The sequence below is a fragment of the Leptinotarsa decemlineata genome, unplaced genomic scaffold, assembly GCF_025532065.1.
Source record: "Leptinotarsa decemlineata unplaced genomic scaffold, Ldec_3_MD MMD2_tig00026340_RagTag_RagTag, whole genome shotgun sequence".
In the NCBI taxonomy this organism is placed as follows: Eukaryota; Metazoa; Arthropoda; class Insecta; order Coleoptera; family Chrysomelidae; genus Leptinotarsa; species Leptinotarsa decemlineata.
This window is the reverse complement of record NW_027412694.1, coordinates 4,423,728-4,446,263: the sequence shown is the minus strand read 5'-3', so window position 1 is coordinate 4,446,263 and position 22,536 is coordinate 4,423,728. Positions and strand designations below refer to the sequence as shown.

The following is a 22,536-nucleotide window of genomic DNA, read 5'->3' as shown; positions in this document are numbered from 1 at the left end:
CTGGAGCGATGTGAGTCCTCATTTGGCAATGGAAAACCATTCACAAACTCCACAAAAATTGAGTGCCATTGGAGACACATACTTAAATCTGTTACAAGTCTGTGTAGATCGTATGATAACACAATGACGATAATTTAGTAGAAAATTAAATAACATTCCCACAGAATGGTGCATCTCCACAGTTTATGGACGAACGTTTTCCAATGCGTTGGATCGGCAGAAGGGGTCCAGTGGAGTGGCCAGCTAGAACACCTGATCTCGGACCGATGGACTTCTTTCTGTGGGGACACCTGAATTCAAAATTGAACTCTACTAAGCCTACAAATCTAGAAGACCTGCGACAGAGAATTGTTCGGGAATGACGATTGCTGACTCCGGACATCTTGAATAATGTACGGAACGCTTTCGAGAGTAGATTGTATTATTGTATGCTACTAGGTGGAGGTCATTTTGAACAATTCATCCATTGATTTTGTTTCCACTGATATCAGTTGTTCTTGATTTCCTCATTAAAATTAACGAGAGGAAATTTTTTGTTTTTTCTTATAAAACGTTCAACATTTAGTTTCTAAATAACGAATGGACCAATTTCGAAAAAAATCACAGAAGTAATAGAGGGACAAAAGACCGTTCAAGTAATGTATCACTCGACCCCTATGCCATTGAAAAAAATAGGGGGAGTAGTTGCTGACCGCAGGGGGGTGAAGTTTCGGGTATGATTTATATAGCAGAATTAATCCACCTAAAAATAAAAATTGACATGGTATTTGAAATGTTAGATTACACGTCCGTTTCTGACTTACAGAGGGGGTCAAGTTTTCGTTGGAACGCCCTGTATAATTAATTATATATAAAACAGTTCAGAAAATCATGAGGTTGGATTTGAAAGTAGCTCCGCCTATTCATCAGGAAGTCACTTCATAATCATTGTATCCCTTGAAATGTAATGGATGAATACATAAACATTATTATTTTCATTATTATTACCATTATTATGTGCTTTTCGTTCATGAAATCAAATTCAATTTATTACCTTTTAACATAAAATAACTTCTATGGATTTTTACTCAAGTTATAGATATTGTTAAAATCCAGTTAAAAACCAGTTTCTTTAAGAAAAATTTCCTAGAAATTGTATAGACACTTTGACAAGCTTAAGTCGTAAGAAAAATCTATTTTTCATACGACTACAATCTTGAATTGTACACATTACTCAAAATATTTTCCTTTCTTCACAACTTTCGCATAATGCTCATTATGATAGAAAATTGTTACATTATTAGCACCAACTTCATTTACACCAGTATTACCGTTTCCAGAAAACTGTTTAATTTTTCAGTTTCTCTTTGCATAAAATCTACTTTCATCCAATTACTTTTTCTTGATTTCAGCAATAAAAAACTTTTCCGCCAAGATACATGCACGACATAAAATAAAACGTGACATACGTGTATTGCGGAACACGTTCACAAATCCTGAACAAAGTGTAGAGAGTCTTAAGGAAAATGTCTTGTTATGTTGTCAAGGAGTTTTCTCCAAAATATTTATCGTTTTTACTGCTTGTGTTTAGGCATATAATGTGATATTTGTTTTCATTTTATGCATGATGAATGAGCATTTTTATCATCGTCATTATTATCATTCTTAGAGTAAATATAAAGGATCAGATACAAAGAGTGGCAAAAACACTGAAGGTTAGTTGAAAAAATGTGAACTAAAAATTTGTGAAGAAAACTATGATGATTTTTAATTTTTGTGGAAGAGACAATCAATATCAAAATTAATTAGCAAAAGGCAAGGAAACGTAAAAGAAACAGTATGTTCATAACGATGTTTGTAGATGATATATTAAATGTGGGAGAGATAAATGTAAATTGTTGGAGCATAACCAGCAATAATCAATTGAAATATATATCTCAACACATACGAGTAGGTATAATGCAAAATTATAGAATAATATCATCAAAGAAAGTTCTTCTAGGAGAACTGCTTCCTAGTATAATGTTTTGTGAATGGTGACCGATACCTCTAATGGACTTTCGTGCCTCATCTAAAAACACAACTTAATCAAAGTGTTTCTCAACTACGGTACACAAAACTTCAGATAGTGAATCGTTAGGTCGATTCAAGAAAAAAAATTCTTTCTAATATATGTCCGGAGTAGCTTCGTTTCTGTAATACAGGGCGTTGAAGTTTAAAAAAAAAAGTATTCATGAAATATCATAAATATCCTTACACCGATTTGGTTGAAATTTGCTCCAGTTATTTGAACTAATAAGGTGCTTATATAGCCCTAACTAGATTGAAATTATCAGATCCAGTAGAGTCTCAGTGGACACCACAACCAACAATATTGTCATTGCCATTGACTTGTAGTTTTTTATTCTTTCAGAATAATCAACTGAGAATACTATTTTTTCATCGCTTGTGTTTCCTTCATATCTACCTTCGTTTTCGAGAAAAAAAGGTCACTTTGCAAATCATGAACACCTTCTTTAAGGACCAGCTGACAGTGATAGTGTTGTCATATTAGTGAAAGTTAGAGTTGTCAATTAGCAGTTATTTCATCATGAATAATTTTACTAACGCTGAAATGGCTGATATGCATTTATTAATGGATGAGCAAATGGAAATGCGTTAGAAGCATGAATAATTTATCGGGACAGATATCTTAACAGAGTAGTTTCATGTGCTGAAACATTTTGAATGCTACATGCAAGATTATGTGAAACTGAGAGTTTTAATAAAAATGCAGGTGGTGAAAGACCAGAAACTGTAAGAACGCCTGAACTAGAAGAAGCTATACTTGATGCGATAGAAGAAGATTCTTCAAATAATACCCGGAAGACTGCACTGCAGCTGGAAGTTAGCTCAAAAGTCGAATGTTCAGTTCTAAAAACAAACCTTCTATATCACTTACATTGGATCCAAGCTCTACTGCCTCGGAATTTTCACCCAAGATGAATGTTCTGCAGGTGATTGATTCATACGATGACACGTACTATTTAATTTTTACCAAATAATTTATTCACGGACGGAGCAAATTTTCCACGAGATGCTATAATGCAGGGGTTCTCAACCTTTTAGTAACCACGTACCACTTGAAATTTTCAGATATTTTGACGTACCATCTTATATTTATATATATTTTTATAAATAATTATATATAATTTACATTTGGTCATGTTTAGGAGAATAAAAATGCATACAACTGTATGTATGTACATAGAATTTACTTAGATACAAAATGAAATGTTTCGTACATCAAAAACAATCTTAAATTAGTCCATTGAACACAGTCATTTGAATTTAAACAGATCCTAATGAGCTCCCTGTTGTTGTTTGTCCTTGACCAAATTTTCTATATCTTGGTCAATTGAACTCAATTTGATTCGTAAGTCCTGTTCAACACTAATGCGGTTTCTGTATTTATTTTTGATGTATAGCAGTTCTGAAAAGCCTGATTCACATAAGTACGAGGTTACAAATGGAAGTAAAAGTATTATTGCTTGCTTGAACACTGATGGATATTCAGTTTTTGTCCCCATCCAAAAGTATATTAAAGATTTTTCTTTAAACGCATCTTTCATTGAGCTGTCACTTGTAAGGTCGATGAAATACTTTTTTGAGTGACTAGGAAACTTCTCTGAAAATGGATTTCTAATCCACTCATATTTAGAAAAATCTTGATTAAAATATTAATCAAAACTCGTTTGAAGGGCTTCCATATGACTAGTGATATCATCAGTCACTTCTGGCTTCAGAGAAATATCATTTTCTTCCAAAAATTCAGCAAGAATAGGGAATGCAGAGAAATCCTTGTCCTGTGCTTGAGAGCGAAACAGAACCAACTTTTTCTTGAAGGATGATATTTTATCGTTGGTAGTGAACACTGTTGTACTCGGCCCTTGAAGTCCCATGTTCAAGATATTAAGCCTATCAAAAATATCAGCCAAATACGCCAATCGTGATAGCCATTCTTCATCATTGAACAAGTGTTTCATGTCATGATTTTGTTCACTTAAAAACCTAAAGACTTCTGACCTCAGTTCAAATAGACGAGTTAGGATCTTGCCTCGTGACAACCATCTAACCACGGTATGTAGGAGGAGAGTTTGATATTTTGCAGCCATATCTTCACACATCAAAGAGAAGAACCGTGAATTAAGAGCCCTGGCCTTAATAAAATTAATGACCTTCACGCTATCCGTTAAAACAGACTTAAGGTTGGCAGGCATACCCTTGGAAGCCAAAGCTTCTCGGTGAATAACGCAGTGAGTACTTTGGCATTCTGGAGCAACTTTTTTTATTCTTGCTCCTAATCCACTCAAATGACCCGACATAGCTTTTGCTCCGTCCGTGCACAAACCAACACATTTAAACCATGATATTCCTGCTTTCATAATGTACTCATTTATGACATTAAATATGTCCTCAGCTTTAGTGTTTGATTCAAGAGGTTTGCAAAATAAAAATTCTTCCTTTACTTCACTTTGATAATCAAAACGTATGAATACGAGAAGCTGCGCCATATTTTTTATGTCTGTGCTTTCGTCTACTTGCAGTGCAAAATAATTACATTCGCGCAGTTGAAGTAAAAGCTGTTCTTCAATACTCGAAGACATCTCAACAATTCGCCTCTTTACTGTGTCATTGGACAGCGGAATTTTCTCGATTTCGTTTGCTGCCTTTTCGCCTAATACTGCCTCGACCATATCCTTAGCGACCGGAAGTAAAAGTGTTTCGCCAATTGTATGAGGCTTCCCTTTTTTAGCTATTCTATAACTGGCAAGGTACGATGCTTTGACCAGTTTTTTGTCTGTATTTACAAATTTTGCCATGCAACGATTTTCTCTGTTAGACAATTCAGATTTTCTTTGAAAAAATTCAATAGGTTTGTCAACCAAATCGGGATGCTTACTAGTCTGGTGCCGCTTTAGTAGGGAAGGCTTCATGCTCTGATTTGAAAGTGTTTCTGAACATACAAACACATTGTGAAATAGGATTATCGTTATTTTCTGTGCCAGGTTTTATTATAAAACCTAACTGTAAATACGCTGCATCATACTTTGGCTGAGGTTTAATCTTCTTTTGACTGTCCTTAGAGGTGGAGGGGTTAGTCAAATATCGCTTCTTTATGTCCATTAAAAACTAATGCTGAATTACAACTAAAAACTAAAACTAAACTTCACTTCATGGAACACAATCGAAAAACAGCTAACATTGGCATCATAATGAAACTACTGGGTGAGAAAGTAACACAAGAGAACGTGACACCAGCTCATGCCACCGTCAAAACAAAACTGACGGGGTGGGAATGGTGGGATGGTTGTGATCGTGATCAGTGGCGGAGGGTGAGGAGTGGGAGAAGGAATTGAGTCACTCGGGTTGTTTGTGTAGCGCCAAGGTCAGCGTCAAACTGCCACTATTCTATGTAAAACACAGGTGGAGGAATTGTATTCTTAACACAGAAATGTTGCATCGTAACTGTAAATTTAATGTTATTCACATTCAACAGTCAACAGTTTTTATTGTGATTATTAATATATGACTGCGTACCACCCGAAATGTCCCCGCGTACCACCGGTGGTACGCGTACCACCGGTTGAGAAACCCTGCTATAATGAACCATTTTTGAGCTGACGAAAATTCTCATGTTATTAGAGAAAGTCATTTTCATCAACAATTTTCGCTTAACGTTTGGGTAGGAATGATTGGTGACTACCTAAATGGCCCATTTTTTGCCAGCAAGTTTATACATGACGAGGCTCCAGCTCATTTTAGTGTTCGTGCACGTCAGCATCTCGACATCACCTACCCTAATCGCTGGATTGGACATGCAGGACCTCAAAATTAGCAGCTCGTAGTTCTGACATGAATCTTCTTGATTTATATTCATGGAGTCATCTGAAGGCTCTTGTTCATAAAACTCCTGTACTAGATGTGAATGACTTGAAGAATCGAGTAATTGACAATTGCAATCTCATAAGATATACTTCAGGAAGTTTTGAACGTGTCAGACAATCAATGACAAATCGATTGCAGTCGTGTATATTATTGGAAGGTGAACATTTTGCTCATTTACTTTAAGGCCAAAATTTTTCATTATTACTTTTAATTTTCATTTCATTTTGTCCGTGGATAGTTTATAGAAGTGTTTTTTTTTTCTCGAAATCGAAGCCTGATATGAAGAGAACACAAGCGATAAAAAATTTTTATTATCAGTTGCCTTATCTAAAAAAAGTAAAATCCACAAAAAAGGGAATGGCTTTTTATTTTTCTCAATATTGTTCGCTATGGTGCCCACTGAGACGCCATTGGGCCTAATAATTTCAATCTATTTCGGGTTGAATAAGCGCCTTATCACTTCAAATAACTATAGCAAATTTCAAACAAATAGATGTAAGGATATTCATGATATTTCATAAACACCTTTTTTTTTTAAACTTCAACGTCCTGTATCTCAGAAACGAAGCAACTCCGGACATATGTTCAAGAAAACTTTTTTCTCAAAACGACCTAACGAATCACCCTCTGAAGTTTGGTACCGTAGTTAAGAAATACCATGTATTTAAGAATGCATCTGTGTTCGAAATGTGTTTTCATTATTTCTAGTCAGCTATGATTTGTCAATGAAAGAGAAATTCGCCTGTTTGGAATCTGTTTTCCGTAAACCAGCTGTCACCTTCTCTACGAACGCCAACCCTCGGAAATCTAACGATACCTCACGGTTGCCATGAAACCAACGTTCACATAGCGATTAATCGAATGAGTATAATCAACCAATCGTCAACATTGACGTAGTAATAACCTAATGGGGGCCATTTACATTATATCAATTGAAAATCTCGTTAATCAATACTGGAACCACAAAAATAATTCCTCTTTGGCTAAAGCCTTCACCGCAATATCAGAGAGGATAAATTACATCAACTCTCAGAACATATTGTTTCAGTTTCAGCTGGAATTTCCCATGATGATGTTCAAACCAACGTTCATATTCCCCAACTTCTCAGTGAATTCTCAACTCAATCAAGCTCTAACAAAATCGGTTGTGGGAACAATTGAATATTCCAACACAATATACTGTGATGGGTCTAAAAGTGATCATGGCACTGGAAGTGCATTCTATATGCAAAACAAAAATATTATTTCTCAATTCCACCTTCCCAATAAGACTTCGATTTACACAGCAGAGGCTTATGCTATACTTCAAGGCTCTTTTGTGGGTTGAACATAATGGCGAAGCTAGTTCAGTCATTTTATCAGATTCCAATTCTGTTCTTCTTTCCCTTACTAACTAAAAACGACATATTTTTATTGATATGATAAATTTTTGAAATGATAAAAACCTCAGAGTACTTCTTCAGTAATGAAATTGACATTGTTTTTATTCAGATCAGGTGTCACTGGGGTATTGCCGGAAATGAAAAAGTAGGTGTGGCAGCGAAAGAAGCCACTTCTCTGGAATTGTTAACTGATATCAGCTCCCCACAAGATATAATCTCAGACGTTAGATATGAAATACGACTAAATTGGGGAAGACTCTGGAAATAATTCTCACTATCCTCACTATCCCTTAAAGTATTCCTCACATAAACAACCTCAACTTTTCAACATTTTACGCCACTACCATAACATGAATGAAAATGAACTATGTTGAGTTTCCTGCACATCTGGCAAAAATAAGCATCGATGTGAATCCATTATGCTCATGTGACAATTTTTCTTTAGCGGATATAAGTCACATCCTATTCACACGTCCCAACTTCGAACTGTACTGGCCGGATTTTTTAAACAATTTGGTTTTCACGAATGTTTCGTTTCCAACCAATCAACAGTCCTTTTAACTATACTCAATGAAAAAATATACAACATAATTCCAGCATGAAGAATGTTTGTTGATGAAGTGAGTAAAGGGACAAATAAATCAATTTGAATTTTTCATGACAGCAGTAACAACAATAACCAAATTTCACTAGTGTTAAAATTTATGTGTTTTCAAGGAAAAGAAATTCCAAAATTGTCACATTGACATTCAAGTAACACTTCATTGTGAGATTTGCACTAATTAGTTTACAAAACCGCATCACCTGTTTTACTATACAATAGTAATAGGCGTGTTCATACCAACTAAATTCTACCTAATCAGTGCTTGAGATGAATTAACGATTTGAATAATATGACTTTCTACCTACTATTACTTTTACCTGAGCTTAGGTATAAACTTCCATCAACTGATTTTCATATTGTATTTTCCTAATGGAAATAAATTTCACAAACTAATGTTATAAAAATAAATTACCTGATTCACGCATCTACTAATCACTAATTCAATAACATTAGAAACAGATTTAATGAAGTTATTATTCATATTTGGTCACTCAGTAAATTTTCAGAATTTTTTAATGCATTGATTTTCAAGCAATCCAATAGACGTCATAATCGTGATTGAACCAAGTCCCTCTGCCAAACGATGATTTGTAAATGTGGAACCGGTCATCATATTTAAGAAACTCATCGTGTGATCCTTTATTCTTTGAGAAAAGAAAAGAAGTTTGTGTTGCTGAATACGTTGGGCAGTTAATGTTAGAGGCCAGTTATATTGAAGTCCTATGAGAATCTATCAATAGATCAATTTGGCCATAACAGAACTAAACTTTCTTATTTTTTTTAACACTATTTTATTAGCTTCACCTGTATGTATGTATGTTTATTTGTAACTCTCAAGCTCTGGATCTGTATTTGACAGAATTATCGACATTATTGTTTGATCTATTCGCAGGCAGATGACGCTTAAGTAACCTCCTTGATATAATTCAAACTCACTTTACATGTATTTTTTCATTTGAAAATTATTTTTTCAACACACTTTTATTAGCTTCACCTGTATGTATGTATGTTTTTTGTTTGTTGGATTGTTTATTTGTAACTCTCCTTTTCATACTATATTTATTCCCGTTTGAATGCTAGGGATCTGTATTTGACAGATTTATCGACATTATTGCTTGATCTATTCGCGGGCAGATGGCGCTGTACATAACCTCCTTGATATCATTCGAGCTCACTTCACATGTATTTCTTCATTTGAAAAAAGTATTTTTTTTATTACCACGCGCGCCTGCTGCCTTATTTGTAACCCTCCTTTGCGCGCATGCTGCCTTGGGCTGGAATCGGAAAATTTCAATGGTTATTTTTCTAAACAATATACGACTGATTGATCCCAAAGTTTAGATAAAATAAATATAGTTTGAAAAGTCTAAAAAACAAGCTTTTACAGCATACGAAACTAAAAAATGAAAAACAAATATAGTTTAAAAAAATCAAAAATACGCTTTTGAAAAACATCGAACTAAAAAGTAATGGGCGCTTTTTATACAAAAAATATGGCACAAAGCGCCCACGCTTTTTTCACAAAAATACTAGTATGTTTTGTTCGATATTGTTTTAAGCTTATTCAAAAATTAAATATTTTTAACTTTTCAGTTCGATGTTCTTCAAAAGCGTGTTTTTTAGTTTTTTCAAACTAAATTTATTGTATATCATGCACACAAGTACACCGGTACATAACCCGCTTCCTTGCACCCAAAAGGATTACTAGTTCTGTTTCCCACATTTTCTATTCTATACCGGAAATGTCAATGCATATCTTAGATGAAAATCCATTCTTCAGGGTCGAAGGAGAAGCGTGAGGAAAGTTGAGAAAATGAAATACCTACCCTCTGCAGGAACATAAACTCAATATTCAATTTTCCTTCACTTCATAAACCTCAACCAGTCGCCCTTGATATTGTAAACTCTCAAACACGCACATATACTCATTTTCTCATATTTGAGATATCTCGTTCATGTTGAAAGCATACTTATTGCTGATTACATTCCCTTTGAAGACTTCAATAGTGTTCTCCCTTCGAGTCATCTTGGTAGTTGTACGAATGAATATCTGAGAGAATTGGAATATTCAAATCGTTGATTAATGTGCCACAGCTGTGTTTTACTATGAACTTAATGAAATTGATCTTCTACTCTCATTGAACTCTTTCTGGAACGACTTTCTCTAACAAGAGTAACAAACAAAATGAATAAAATATTAGTTGAAATGGTGTGAATTGATACGGAAGTCCTGATAAGGAAGCGCCATTTCGATTTACAGGATATTTTCTGATTAACGGAAAAACAGATTTTAAACAGATTTTTTCTTCTTTAGATTCATAGGGCGAAGCCATTTGAGAATGATACCCTTCTCTTCCTTCTTTGTGATCAGTACTATTAGAATCAGTACCAATATGATCGATCCGAAGATAATTCCGAAGATCAACGTGTTATTGGTATTATCGGCTACATCGATGAGCATCACTCAGGAATTGTTGAATGACGTCAACGGCAATCCAGATTTGATTTGAAGGTAACGAATCATGATTATATGGTTATGACATCCAAAGCAAAATTCAATAGTCCCAATGGAAGACCAAAAAAAGCACGCTAAATTCGATCAAATGTCAGGGTTTTTCTCACTAACGGCGTTTTGCGACGATTGAGAAGATAAAAATCGAATCGCTGAGAGAGCTGAAGGACATACCAAAAACGGCATTTCAGAGTCGGTCGGTGGCCAGTCGGTTCGACGTGGGTGCTTTGTTCACTCACTCGAATTGACCGCCGTGTTGGTCGGTGGTTCAAGCCCCAGACTGAACGATCGATTTACACTTGCTATCATCCAACCCGTGTTAGGAATCACACGTTACAAAGTAAGCTCGCACAAGTTTTAACTTCTGAGGGTTGTCGTTTGTAGGGGTACGACAGCTGGTTAACGGAGAAACAGATTTCCTCTTTCCAAAGGTGGTAATGCAGAAGATCCAAATAACTTCAGATATATCTCCATGCTCTCAACACTCTCAAAAATCATAGAAAAAATGGTGAAAAAAAGGGTATTAGCTTTTCTTTATAAACACAATATATTAACCAACTGTCAATTTGGCTTTCAGACGGCAAAAGGCACAAATGATGCAATATTTTCCTTTCTTGAACATGTTTACACACATCTCAACAATGGTGAGGTCGTAGCTGAAGTATTCTGCGATTTCTCCAAAGCTTTTGATTGTGAAAATCATGAACTTCTTTTGCGAAATTTGAACTACTATGGCTTTAGAGGAGTGTGTAATGACTGGTTCAGGTCGTACTTAAGTGATAGAAAACAGTTAGTAAGATCAAACGAAAAACTATCACACACTAAGGATATCTTATGGGGCGTACCACAAGGATCAGTACTAGGCCGATTCTTTTCCTTCTTTATGTAAATGACCTGGTTACTCTCTCAATTCAAGATATTTTTACCATATTTGCGGATGACGCTCTTTTGGCATGGAAAAATACTTCTAATATGAAAGAAACTATCTCTAGTGATTTAGAAGTTGTGAAAAAATGGTGTAACGCAAACTACTTGTGCTTTAATATAAAAAAAAACAAAGCTACTCACCTTCAGCTGTAATATTAACAATTTATACTTGAAAGGACAAATTCTTGAGAATAAAAAGCAATCCAAATTCCTGGAAATCTTCATGGATAACAAATTAAAATTTGATCAACATATTTCAGCTTTGAATAAAAAACTGGCATCAGGATGTTATGCACTTCGAATAGTTTCAAATGAACTGAGTTTATCCACAACAAAAATGGTATATCATTCCCTGATTGAGTCCCACCTGAGATATGGTGTAGCCTTTTGGGGATTTTGCAGTCAACAACTTTTTCATTCAGTGTTTGTTTTGCAAAAGCGAGCGGTAAGATACTTATGCAAGGTGGAAGTGCGTTAGTCATGCAGACCATTATTTTTTAGAGAAAAAATGCTCACTGTTACTTGTATTTTCATACTTGAAACTGTTTGCCTGATTTACAAAAAACATAATATGATTGGAACTCCGGAACCTACAAATTACATAACCCGGCAAGTAACTGAAAATAAAATACATCTTCCTGTTCCAAAAACAAGCCAGACAAAGTATTTTTTAATTTATGAAAGTAAAAAGCTGTATAATCACATACCTTACGAAATTAGGAAGGAAAAAAGCTAAAAAAAGTTCTGAAATCATGTTAAAGATGCCCTTGCAACTAAAACGTACTACAATCTTAATGAATATTACAATGGAACATTGCTGTGATTCAATATAGGTGTTTTTTTTTGTTGTTTATATTGACACCTATTATACTTTGAATTATATTTTATACTAGGATAGATCTGATTTTATTGACATGGCATGTGAACTTATGTTCAAATTGTATATATTTGTTATTTACATCTTTTGAAAGGGACTATACAAACTATTTTGTCTACATTTTGTTAAATTTTATTTTCTATTGTTATATTTCATCTATTAGAAATGTGAACTTAGTTTTGCTCAAATTGTGTTTCTGTGTATTTGTGTTTCTGTATTGTTTCTTTTCTTTTATTCTTTGAAGTGCTATATATACCAGATTTTTCAACAAGCTTCGTCAATAAGATTGTATTTTCTTGAACAATAAAGTATATGTATATCTAAACAGATTTTAAACAGTACTGCTCTGAGAATTGGAAAAAACCTGGCACGAGTGTGAATAAATAGTTTTTGAGAAAAATGAAAATTCAACTAGATTTTTTAACAAACAGCGTATGTATATACATGTCTTATATGTTTTCTATAATGTTGCAGATATGCAACTATTGACACTTTTTCAAATATGTACGGTAACCTATTTATTTACTATTAATGACTGAGCATTTATTCTTTGTGTAACTTTTCATCACACGTGTCACTTTTCATCTTTTCATCACACGTCTCAATTATCTGATTTTATTTTTTTATTTTTTTCCATTTTATTATTTGCATATACTTAATCAACTTTTCACTTATCGTTCAACCCAATCACAATAATTTATTTTTTTACAAATTATCGTTCTCAAATTTCAGTTTTTAATTTTATTTCCTCAATTTTTTCTCTTTCTCACATAATTTCTTTCTTCACTACGCATCCAAAAAGCAGGTCCGTTCTTATTTTTGTTTTAGTAATTTTATTGTTTCGTCCATTTTAATTTTATTTGTCTTTTGTCATAGATTTCAAATCTGTCAAAAGTTGTTTAGTAACCTAACCTAACCTAACCCCTGTGTTCCAAATTAACAGCACATAAACGATAGTCGTGCCTCACTCCCATTCCCTTTGCCATTCTCTCTTGATACTCTCATTTATCATTTTTCTCTCTTCAGTTTTGCTGTGCAGCTTTCTCACATTCCATGTGACCTGTTCTTTGTCGTTTTATGGCTGTCACCTGACACGGCCACTTCACAGCAAATGCGATAACATGAAACTAGTTAACTGACAAAAGATGTCAAAATGTGTTTTTATTGAAATATTGCATTAATCTATTTTATTATGAAAACAGGACAGTTGTACAAAAAACTTTGTATGATCTGGAGGAGCTTGACAATTACAGACCAATTTCTATTATCGTTATTTTTTCTAAGGTTTTTGAAATACTGCTGAAAGACAGACTTTCGAGATATTTGGAGAGATTTGATCTGTTGTCTTCAGCTCAATTCAGTTTCCGTAGAAAAAATCTACAACAAAAGCCCTCCTAGAGATTTTAGAAAGCATAGTCGAAGGTTTGGAGAGACATGGTCATTCAGTACTTACCATGTGTGATCTCTCCAAAGCTTTTGATTGTGTTTCACACGAACTTTTAATAGAAAAACTTACATTCTATGGCATTAGAGGCACGCCGTTGAACCTGTTCAAGTCTTACTTAGAAGGTAGACAACAGTTTGTCCATCTTAACAACAGTTCTGATTCAGAACTGGAATTCATAAAACATGGAGTACCGCAAGGTTCTGTTCTTGGACCCCTGTTGTTTATCATCTACATTAATGACCTATGTTTTCACATGAGGACGAAATGTCAAATTGTCCTATTTGCGGATGATACCTCTTTCATCAGTTCAAACAGCAACATTTCACATCTTCTTGATAATGCTGAAACCTTGATGACTAAAGCGGAAGCTTGGTTCTCTGCCAATAACCTTCGACTGAATAAAGGGAAGACACAAAACCTCATAATTTCCTGTAATAATCAGATCACGTTAGGTAAGCATTGTAAATTGCTTGGGGTCGTTTTAGATGATCGTTTGAACTGGACCCCTCATATAGATATATTGAGTAAGAGACTATCCAGTCTCTTATTTTTGCTTGGACAGCTCAGGTACTGCCTCAATTCGAGCATGTTAAAAAATGTTTATTTTGGATTATTTCATTCTGTGATCAGCTATGGTGCGATTCTGTGGAGTAATGCTGTTGATTCCTCAAAAATATTCAGGTTACAAAAACGCGCAATAAGACTATTAGCTGGGGCTAGGTATAGAGACCACCGTCAACCACTGTTCAAAACAATGAGGATTCTACCACTCCCTTGTGTGTATATATACCAAAATTTACTAAAAATCCATTCAGAAAGGCAGAATATACAAAAAGTTTCTGGCCTGCATCATTACACTACCCGGGCTGCTACGGCTGATGATTTAGTATTGCCACGTTACAGGTTGTCCAAATCTGAGAAAAATTCATTAGATTTTAAACTATATAATAAATTGCCCTGCGAATTTAGATCCATGAACGAGAAATTGTTCAAAATTAATGTAAAAAATTATCTTCTCGAACATTGTTTTTATTCTAGAGACGAGTTTATTCAGACAAAAATTCAATTTTGACGTGTATTACCCAATTTATGTGATTGTGATATATTTTATATTGTATACCTGAAGGCTTACAGATAATGTTATTATATATTCATTCAATATGATATTTTAATTGTGATTGACTTGCTATAAACCATATCATGTATGAGTTACATAGTTAAATAAATATCTATCTATCTATGTGTTAAAATTAAGTTTTATTTTGTTCGTGAAATTGCTCAATCTTACTTTCAACACTCATATCATAAATAGCTATTATTGTATAAGAACAGACAATAGTAAATGCGATGCGTATAATTAGCCTAATCGGTGATCTGGTCGAAGTAGACAAAATATCAAAAGGCGGATCTTGACTGCAGTGAAAATTGTCTACGTAGATGCAGAAACTCGATATCATCATCAAGTAAATTGAGTGAAATATAAAAATAAAATATGAAGTATAACATATAAAAAATAGTGTTGCAATAATAAAAATTAACAAAAGTGTTGCAAAAATAAAACTATAAAATATCGTGGGAATATTATCGAAAGAATACTTTTAGTAATTTATAGAGCAATAATTTCTATATAAATTAATGTTTTCAATTTGAATTTTTTTCCTTTTTTTTTGAAGTAATCATATTTTTCAATTTCATGCTTTTTTATCGATGCAGGAATACAATCAAATCAGTAATTCAAATTCATTTATGGAATATGTTTTGTTCACGATATATCAATTGTTTCAGATTTTGATGGTGGTTTGCTGACAACAAAATGGTTTATCTTCCCCTTATTGTTGCTTTTTCATTGGTTGCGTTTGGATATTCACAAGACTTGGAACTTCAGCACACTTCATCTGACAGCACTACCTTTAAGGGTAAGACCATGGAAAAATATAAACTGAAATTGAAAAAGAAACTCCACTTTGAATGGAGGTATATGATACCTGGAAATTCTCAAGATTATAATCGAAATATATAAGTATAGTAAGACGTTTCCAATTCGAAAAGAATACGGCCTGGTGCCGAATCAGAGGTTTCACTTCAAGGCACGATAGAATTCAGCAATGAAATCCTATTGTTAAAAAATGCAAGTTCAAACATTTACGTATTCCCTTCATATTTTCGAACATTGAGTCTTCAATAATTGTACAAATATTTTTATTGAAATTTCTCGTTATTCAGGTAATAGAATTGATTTTACTTGCTAATTGATATTTTTTATACCAATGCCTTCAGCTGAGAATATTTCAGGAAATAATCTTCACGAATACTACCCGACCGAAAATGTTTCCAATAGTGCAACCAGCAATATATAAAACCATTCGTCCTACAGACCCATGGTTTTATCATGAACTTTGCTATCATAATATTACTGAATGACGAAGTTTTCGTTAAAAATCGAAATCTATTGTGGTACCAGTTTCGATACCTCTATCAAAAGCTCCTATTTGGGCTAGAAAGTTATAATCAGCTGAAACTATTTTTAATTTGTAAATGTAATTTGTAAATTATACTGAAGATACTTTTGAAACTTCCACAGTGTATGTTTATACTCATCACTCATTATGTCAAATTGCATCAGAATCAACTTTTTTGGAAGAATTTGCAATACTCATTATTTTTTTAAAAAAGCACAACTTCAGAAGTGACATCTTTCACGAATTATTTTGTCCGATAGTAGTCCCTTCATCAAACCAGGAGAGCAGATGAAACTCATATTAAAACTGGGGTTTAGTTAAAAACTTAATGTTTTTTGATATGCTCTATCTCTATGATAATAATGGCGTTTCCGGTTATATCGGAAGTCGGTACAAACTTCCCCATTCCAAACAGAAACCCTGTATAATTTAACATTTTTGGATACCTGGCATAATTTTAATATAAGTTTATGTGATACATTCAGCAAAAATGGATCGTTCTCTAAATATTTATTTAATTATTCCAAAAAATGGAATTGAGCCATTGAATATTTTCTTCACGAAATAATGGAGCTGATTGATAATTGATCTGATTGTTTCAATCTACCGTCTTCTAGACCTTACATTTCCAAAATGTTGCACAAGAAATTTTGAATCGGTGACTAATTTTAAACTTATGTATATTATGAATGGGTCAATCAATATAGGGAGAATCCTATTATTCAGAACTGTTTAAGAATTTAGAGATTTCGACTCACTTTCGTGTACTACTATTCCTTACATCAAAAATCAGACGTTGACGAGATATTTCGGTTTTCATAAGCAAAATAAAACAAACTCTTATGAAAAACTACGAGCTACAAAATTTTCATTGCGAATATTATTATATATATATATATATATATAATGTAATGTCACATTTTTTATCCCAAAGTATAAACACTTCAATTTAAAATATGTTTACAGACGTTTCTGGTGATTGCTATGCATTTTTCTACTAAAATTGTTGTCTACTGTACGACTGACTTCCACTAGTTCGGACTTCCATTGTCTAATATATAAAATGATTTGAAATCTCTGAAACAAAAAAAGAAGAATTAAAAATGGATTGCTGAAAATATTTATGTTATGTTATTTTCAGCTGTTCATTTTCAATTCTTTTTTTTTTGTTTCAGGGATTTCCAATAATTTTATATATTAGAAAATGGAAGTCCGAACTAATGAAGTTCATCATGAAACATTGTCAATCACCTTCAAACAAACGACTGACTTCATTACAATCTGAAGTATTGAATGCTTACAAACAATTTTCATATTTTGACTGAAATTGTATGAAACATTATAAGTAATTTTTACAAATCATATATAGTTTTAATTATATATTTTTTATTCATTATTCATTTTTCTGAAGACATGTCTTCAATGAAAACCTCTTCGACAAATTATTTGTTCCAGAAAACTTCCTGAAACTGTTCGAAGATTTTGTATCCCGAAGTTGTATGATGAACTGATCTCTCCTTTTTAATTATTCGAAATTGTTATGGCTGGGAATGGAAAAACAGGTTTATCTCTTCCAGAGACATAAAGTCGTAAAGTTTTCAAAAGGATTGACTAAATCGTTTTTCAAAGTTAACCAAATAGGTGCCGATGAGAATATGAAAAATAGTGTCCAAACCGAAATTTCACAGTACACCTGGATATTGAAAGTTTTATTCGTAAATGATATTTCATATCAATAGTCTTCAAAATATGACTTTCAGTTTCTTTATGAATGTTGAAGTACAAACTTTCTTCCAGTTGGTATCTGAGAGAAATGTCTGTGTATGGCCTACATATCCAGAGAATTTGTTTAATCTATGTGCCTACATTTCAAAACTTCCCACCCCTAGTACTTCGTTTAGCAGGAAGAATTTGCCGTAGGCAAAAAACACGTCAATTTAGATATCGAGGGGGAAGTTTAAAACCAGTGCCAGTGGTATTTTAGGTTCAACCGCCTTACTCCTAGCTACCCCCACTCAATAATTTTAAATGGCACCCCCTATCTTGTAACATATCATTTTGAAGATCTTAAAAATCCTCACTCAACCCCGTTTAGAAAACTGAAATTGGTTGATCCCTTCTCGTAAAATAGGGCAAAATAAAAATTAATTATGATAAAAAATAAAATAATAGCCATTGCAGTTAAATAAATGTACCTTACTTCATAAGGTGTTCAAAATGTTCACCATTGGTAGCTAAGCAAAAAGTACAATCTATTCTCGAATTCCTGTTGGACTTTTGTGAATGGTTCGTAATTAATTTGTCTGCATGTGTCAGTAATCCTGTGTCTTAGATCCTGAATGTCCTGCGGGGGAGTTTTGTATACTATTGTCTTCAAATAACCCCAGAGAAAGAAATCCAATGGCGTTAAATCCGGAGATCTCGGCGGCCATTCCAGAGCACCTCTTCTGCCAATCCATTTGTTGGCAGAAGAGGTACCGTTGATCGAGCCACTGTCGGACATGCAATGCGTAGTGTGGCGGTGCGCCGACCTGTTGAAAATGTAAATTTTGTTCATCCAAGAGCGGGTGTCTTCTTCATCAACTTGGCGTTCTAAGGAGTGTGTTATGAGTGGATCGATTACATTTTCTAATAAGTTCAAATAAAATTGACCAGTTGAAATTTCTTCAATAAAAATTGGGCCAATTATTTCGTTTACCAGAATTTCAGCCCAGACGTTTATTTTTTGTGGATATTGCGTCTGATCCTCTCGAAACAAGTGTGGATTTTCATTATCCCAGTATCTAGTTATGCTAATTTACTAAGCCATTAAGAAAAAAAGTTGATTCATCACTGAGGCAAATATTTTTCATTAAATCCGGGTCATTTTGAATTCTCGCAGTCATTATTTCACAAAATTCAATTCTCCTATCATAGTCATCCTCACTGAGTTGCTGAAAAATACTCATTTTGTAAGGGAAGAACTTGTTTAGTTTTAAAACTTTCAGAACCAACTGAAATATTTACTAACTTAGCGACTTTCGAAATTGAAGTAGTAGGCTCAACGGCGAATTGGTCTAAAATCTCAATCTGTGCGGCAGAGAACCGGTCTCTTCAAATTTTTGAACAAGACAGTTGATGAAGAACAGTTCAAGCAGCTACTGTTAATTATTATAGTTTGATATTATTGAAATTATGTGCGGCTTTCTTTTTTTGTTTTTCAATGAATCGTTCACTACATCATTCGAATGAAGTATCATATTTGGAAATACAGAACAGTTGTTTTTTCTTCACAAGGGAGCGTCACAATCAAAAGTAATGTAGTGAACGGTCACATAGATGAATTCCTTATGAAGTTGCTTTCCTGATGATGAATCACACTTAGTACTTTTCCTGTACAAATTCTGTACAACCAAGTTTAGCTACCAATCGACGACAAAAGGTACCGACGGCAATCGGTCTAACTCCTCCATCCTTTTTCCGAAAAGCACACAGTGAAGCGCCAAAAAGTATAGAACAAATTTCTGGAGAAACCCTATCAGTAAAAATGAAGTTACATAATTTCGTAATGGAAATAAATTGAATTAATTTAATAGAATTGAATTAACGGATGTGAGTGAGTTGATATATCAAAAAAAGAGGCAAATGATGTGTTAAGGCCAGATACGTTTCAACCATCTGATATTGTTACAAATAGTGAAACATTGAAAAGTTTTGTTGAATTAAAAAGTACTTCTGTCAAACCTAAAGAGCGTTCAGAATATAGTTTTTTCAAATATTTTTATGAATGAGTGAGATTTGATCAGAGAAGAGATATAATGTATATTTTTATACCCTGTATAAGGCAGCGTACTTGTACGGATACGAGATTCCTGTTTTTGTGTTTCAGTATCAGTTGAAACGAGGGCTTGTTATGAAACATTTTCGCCTGATATCAATAAATCCCCAGAAAGTAGTGTTGTTTTTTCCTCGACACATCATATTTTATCCTTTTTATCAATTTCATAAATTGTTTCTCTTGAAGCTGAGTAGAAACCAAACAAAGTTTTTCAATTTTTCACTTTCCGTAACATCCAACCTTCCAAAATTTTCACGTACTTTGTAATCATCTGAAACTTTCCTCCGCTAATAGCCCATACCCTTAATGGAAGTTAAAATTATGTTTCAAGCTTCTCGAAACATAAACTGGGTATTATAATCATCTGATTATATATCGTGTGAATTTTCAAAAATAATTTTATGAGAACGGCTTAAATTGTTTTGTGCATCATGAAAATAATCGTGTGAAACTTTAAAACGATTATATAACTAAGTATTTACCTATTAACATAACTTGTCTCAAATTCCACTAGTATTTTCATGTGTCATTTTCCAAAATCATTATCAATAATATACTTACTTAATTTATCCAGAGTGAACGTTCGCAAGGGCCGTTTTTTTTTAGCTGATACCACTATTGCTATCTCTGAAACGGTATTCCTAAGTACAAGGACGGTTATATGGAACAAAATTTGCACGTTTATGATTGCAACATGATGGTTTTCTCAGATCGACAAAATTACCAACTGTTTCTGAGGTATTTGCTGAAATGCTGAAAATGACAGATTTTATTTTTGTGCTCTACCGCCGCAATTTCCAATAATATCAAAAAATGACAAACAAACATTCTTTTTCCATCATCGATATACTTTTTTAACCCTCCGAGCAGTGAGAAGGTCCGTATAGACTATAGACCTTTTACAATATTTGTGAGTTCATAACTTTTTGTTATTATGCGCTAGAAATGTGTCGCTATATGTATCCCATAAAAACAACATGCTGAATTGATTAAAATAGGTTTCAACCCAATTCTATCTCCGGTTCCATTTTTTCTTTTGTTTTAAGCCATTTTCGACTCAAACGCAGGTGCAAGGTTCCTATGGACTTTATATATAAAAAATGGGTTACTGTGGAAAAAACAGTTGAATGTGTATTTGACCCAGGTACCAGCCAATGTGAGACCATCGTTTGACGAGTAAACACGTATTATTGCGCATTTGAGTTTTATTGTTTGATCCTTTCGAGTGTGAGAGTGATCCTTTTTGTTTCTTTGGTTATTCTTCATGTTCATAAGGTAATTTTGTTTCTTTTATTTTTGTCTAGTGTATAATTTTGTGTGGTTGGTTTTATTCTGTGAAACAATGGCAGATGCGATTATTTTGTATACTTGCCTGATAAAATCCAACACCGAGCCTGTAAAGGAACTATGGGGCTCAACTCATGCTCCAATATTCAAAGTTGCTTTATCGTTTTGTGTCAATTACAAAATTCACTTATCAAGCACGAGATGTACATCAATACAGTGATAACATAGAATGTAAATACAATTTTTGTAATATTCTTGTGATTCGTTTCACTGCGTATCTGTCGAAATAAACCTGCAATATTCTACTTGAATTAAAATCAATCTTCTTTTTTTTTGTCATACCACTCATATTTTACGCGTCTTACCTATCGATATCATTCAGGCACTTTATACAACCATAAGCTACATACACATAATCATGTAGGGACACTTTTGAGACACCTGCATACTTATCATTCGTGTGACCTCAGTATATTTTTTGAAGGTCCTTAGGGACCTTGTTCTCAGGTTTACCACTCGCAGGACTGTCATTCATCGGAGGGTTGAATACGGACCTCAAGCCTTATCGAGTCAGGAAAATCCATCATTTGCGTTTGACGGACTTCAACAGGAGAAAAGTTTTTTGAAGGTGGCTCATTAGAAAATTTCGTCAAAATAATGAAATTTGCAAAAAGAATTATTGTGTGATGGAAGTAGTTTTACCAATAACGGATGGTCCAACAGAAATATATATTATCAGTGACGACAAGGAAATTAATATTTACATAGAGTTACCAATTTTCAAGCGAGATATGGTGTGAGATATGGCTTGGTGTTCTTGATAATAAAATTATTAGCCCCCACTTTTTTAAACATCTCTGACCGGATAATTATACTTGGACTTTTCATCAGAGACTCTGATTGAATTTCTAGAAGATTTGCTACTAAGCCTAATATGAAAATATGAGTGTTTCCAACAGGACAGAACTCCACAACATCGCAGGAGAATGTGCAGAGATTTCCTCAGCACAACTATGTCAAGAAGATACATAGACAATGATGGTCCTATTGAATGGCCACCACGTTCACCGGACCTTCTTCCTCTAGATTTTCCTTTGTGGGGCTCCATAAAGTATTCAGAACGAATTTTGAAAATATTGAGGAATTGAAAGATTCAATCAGGAGAGCCTGCATGGCTATCACTCCACAGATGTTAGAGAAATGCCACAAGCACAATATTTCTAGAGCAGTATTTGTTGAAGAAATGATGGAAGACAATTTGAACATTTAATGCAATATCGCCTGAGACGGTAACTTAAAAAATGTAACGTGACACAT

At 33.8% G+C, this 22,536-nt stretch overlaps 2 protein-coding genes across 3 annotated transcripts in view; one reads left to right on the top strand and one right to left on the bottom strand.

The window, feature by feature from the left end:
* Positions 1 to 22,536, top strand: part of LOC111517472 (uncharacterized protein CG3556) — a 96,407-nt gene that overhangs the window by 41,331 nt on the left and 32,540 nt on the right. For both annotated transcript variants that reach the window (XM_023173644.2, XM_074183461.1), the window contains exon 2: positions 15,442 to 15,572. In XM_023173644.2, the coding sequence (XP_023029412.1) occupies positions 15,470 to 15,572 (103 nt within the window). In that variant the 5' untranslated portion in view covers positions 15,442 to 15,469. The remainder of the gene's footprint in view (positions 1 to 15,441; positions 15,573 to 22,536) is intronic.
* Positions 3,699 to 4,955, bottom strand: LOC141485849 (zinc finger BED domain-containing protein 5-like). Its single transcript, XM_074183398.1, has one exon. The coding sequence runs from the start codon at positions 4,953 to 4,955 to the stop codon at positions 3,699 to 3,701; it is 1,257 nt and encodes a 418-aa protein (XP_074039499.1).

Excerpts from the sequence above, each read along its gene's own strand:
- LOC141485849 (XM_074183398.1), bottom strand. The coding sequence starts at position 4,955 with ATGAAGCCTTCCCTACTAAAGCGGCACCAGACTAGTAAGCATCCCGAT.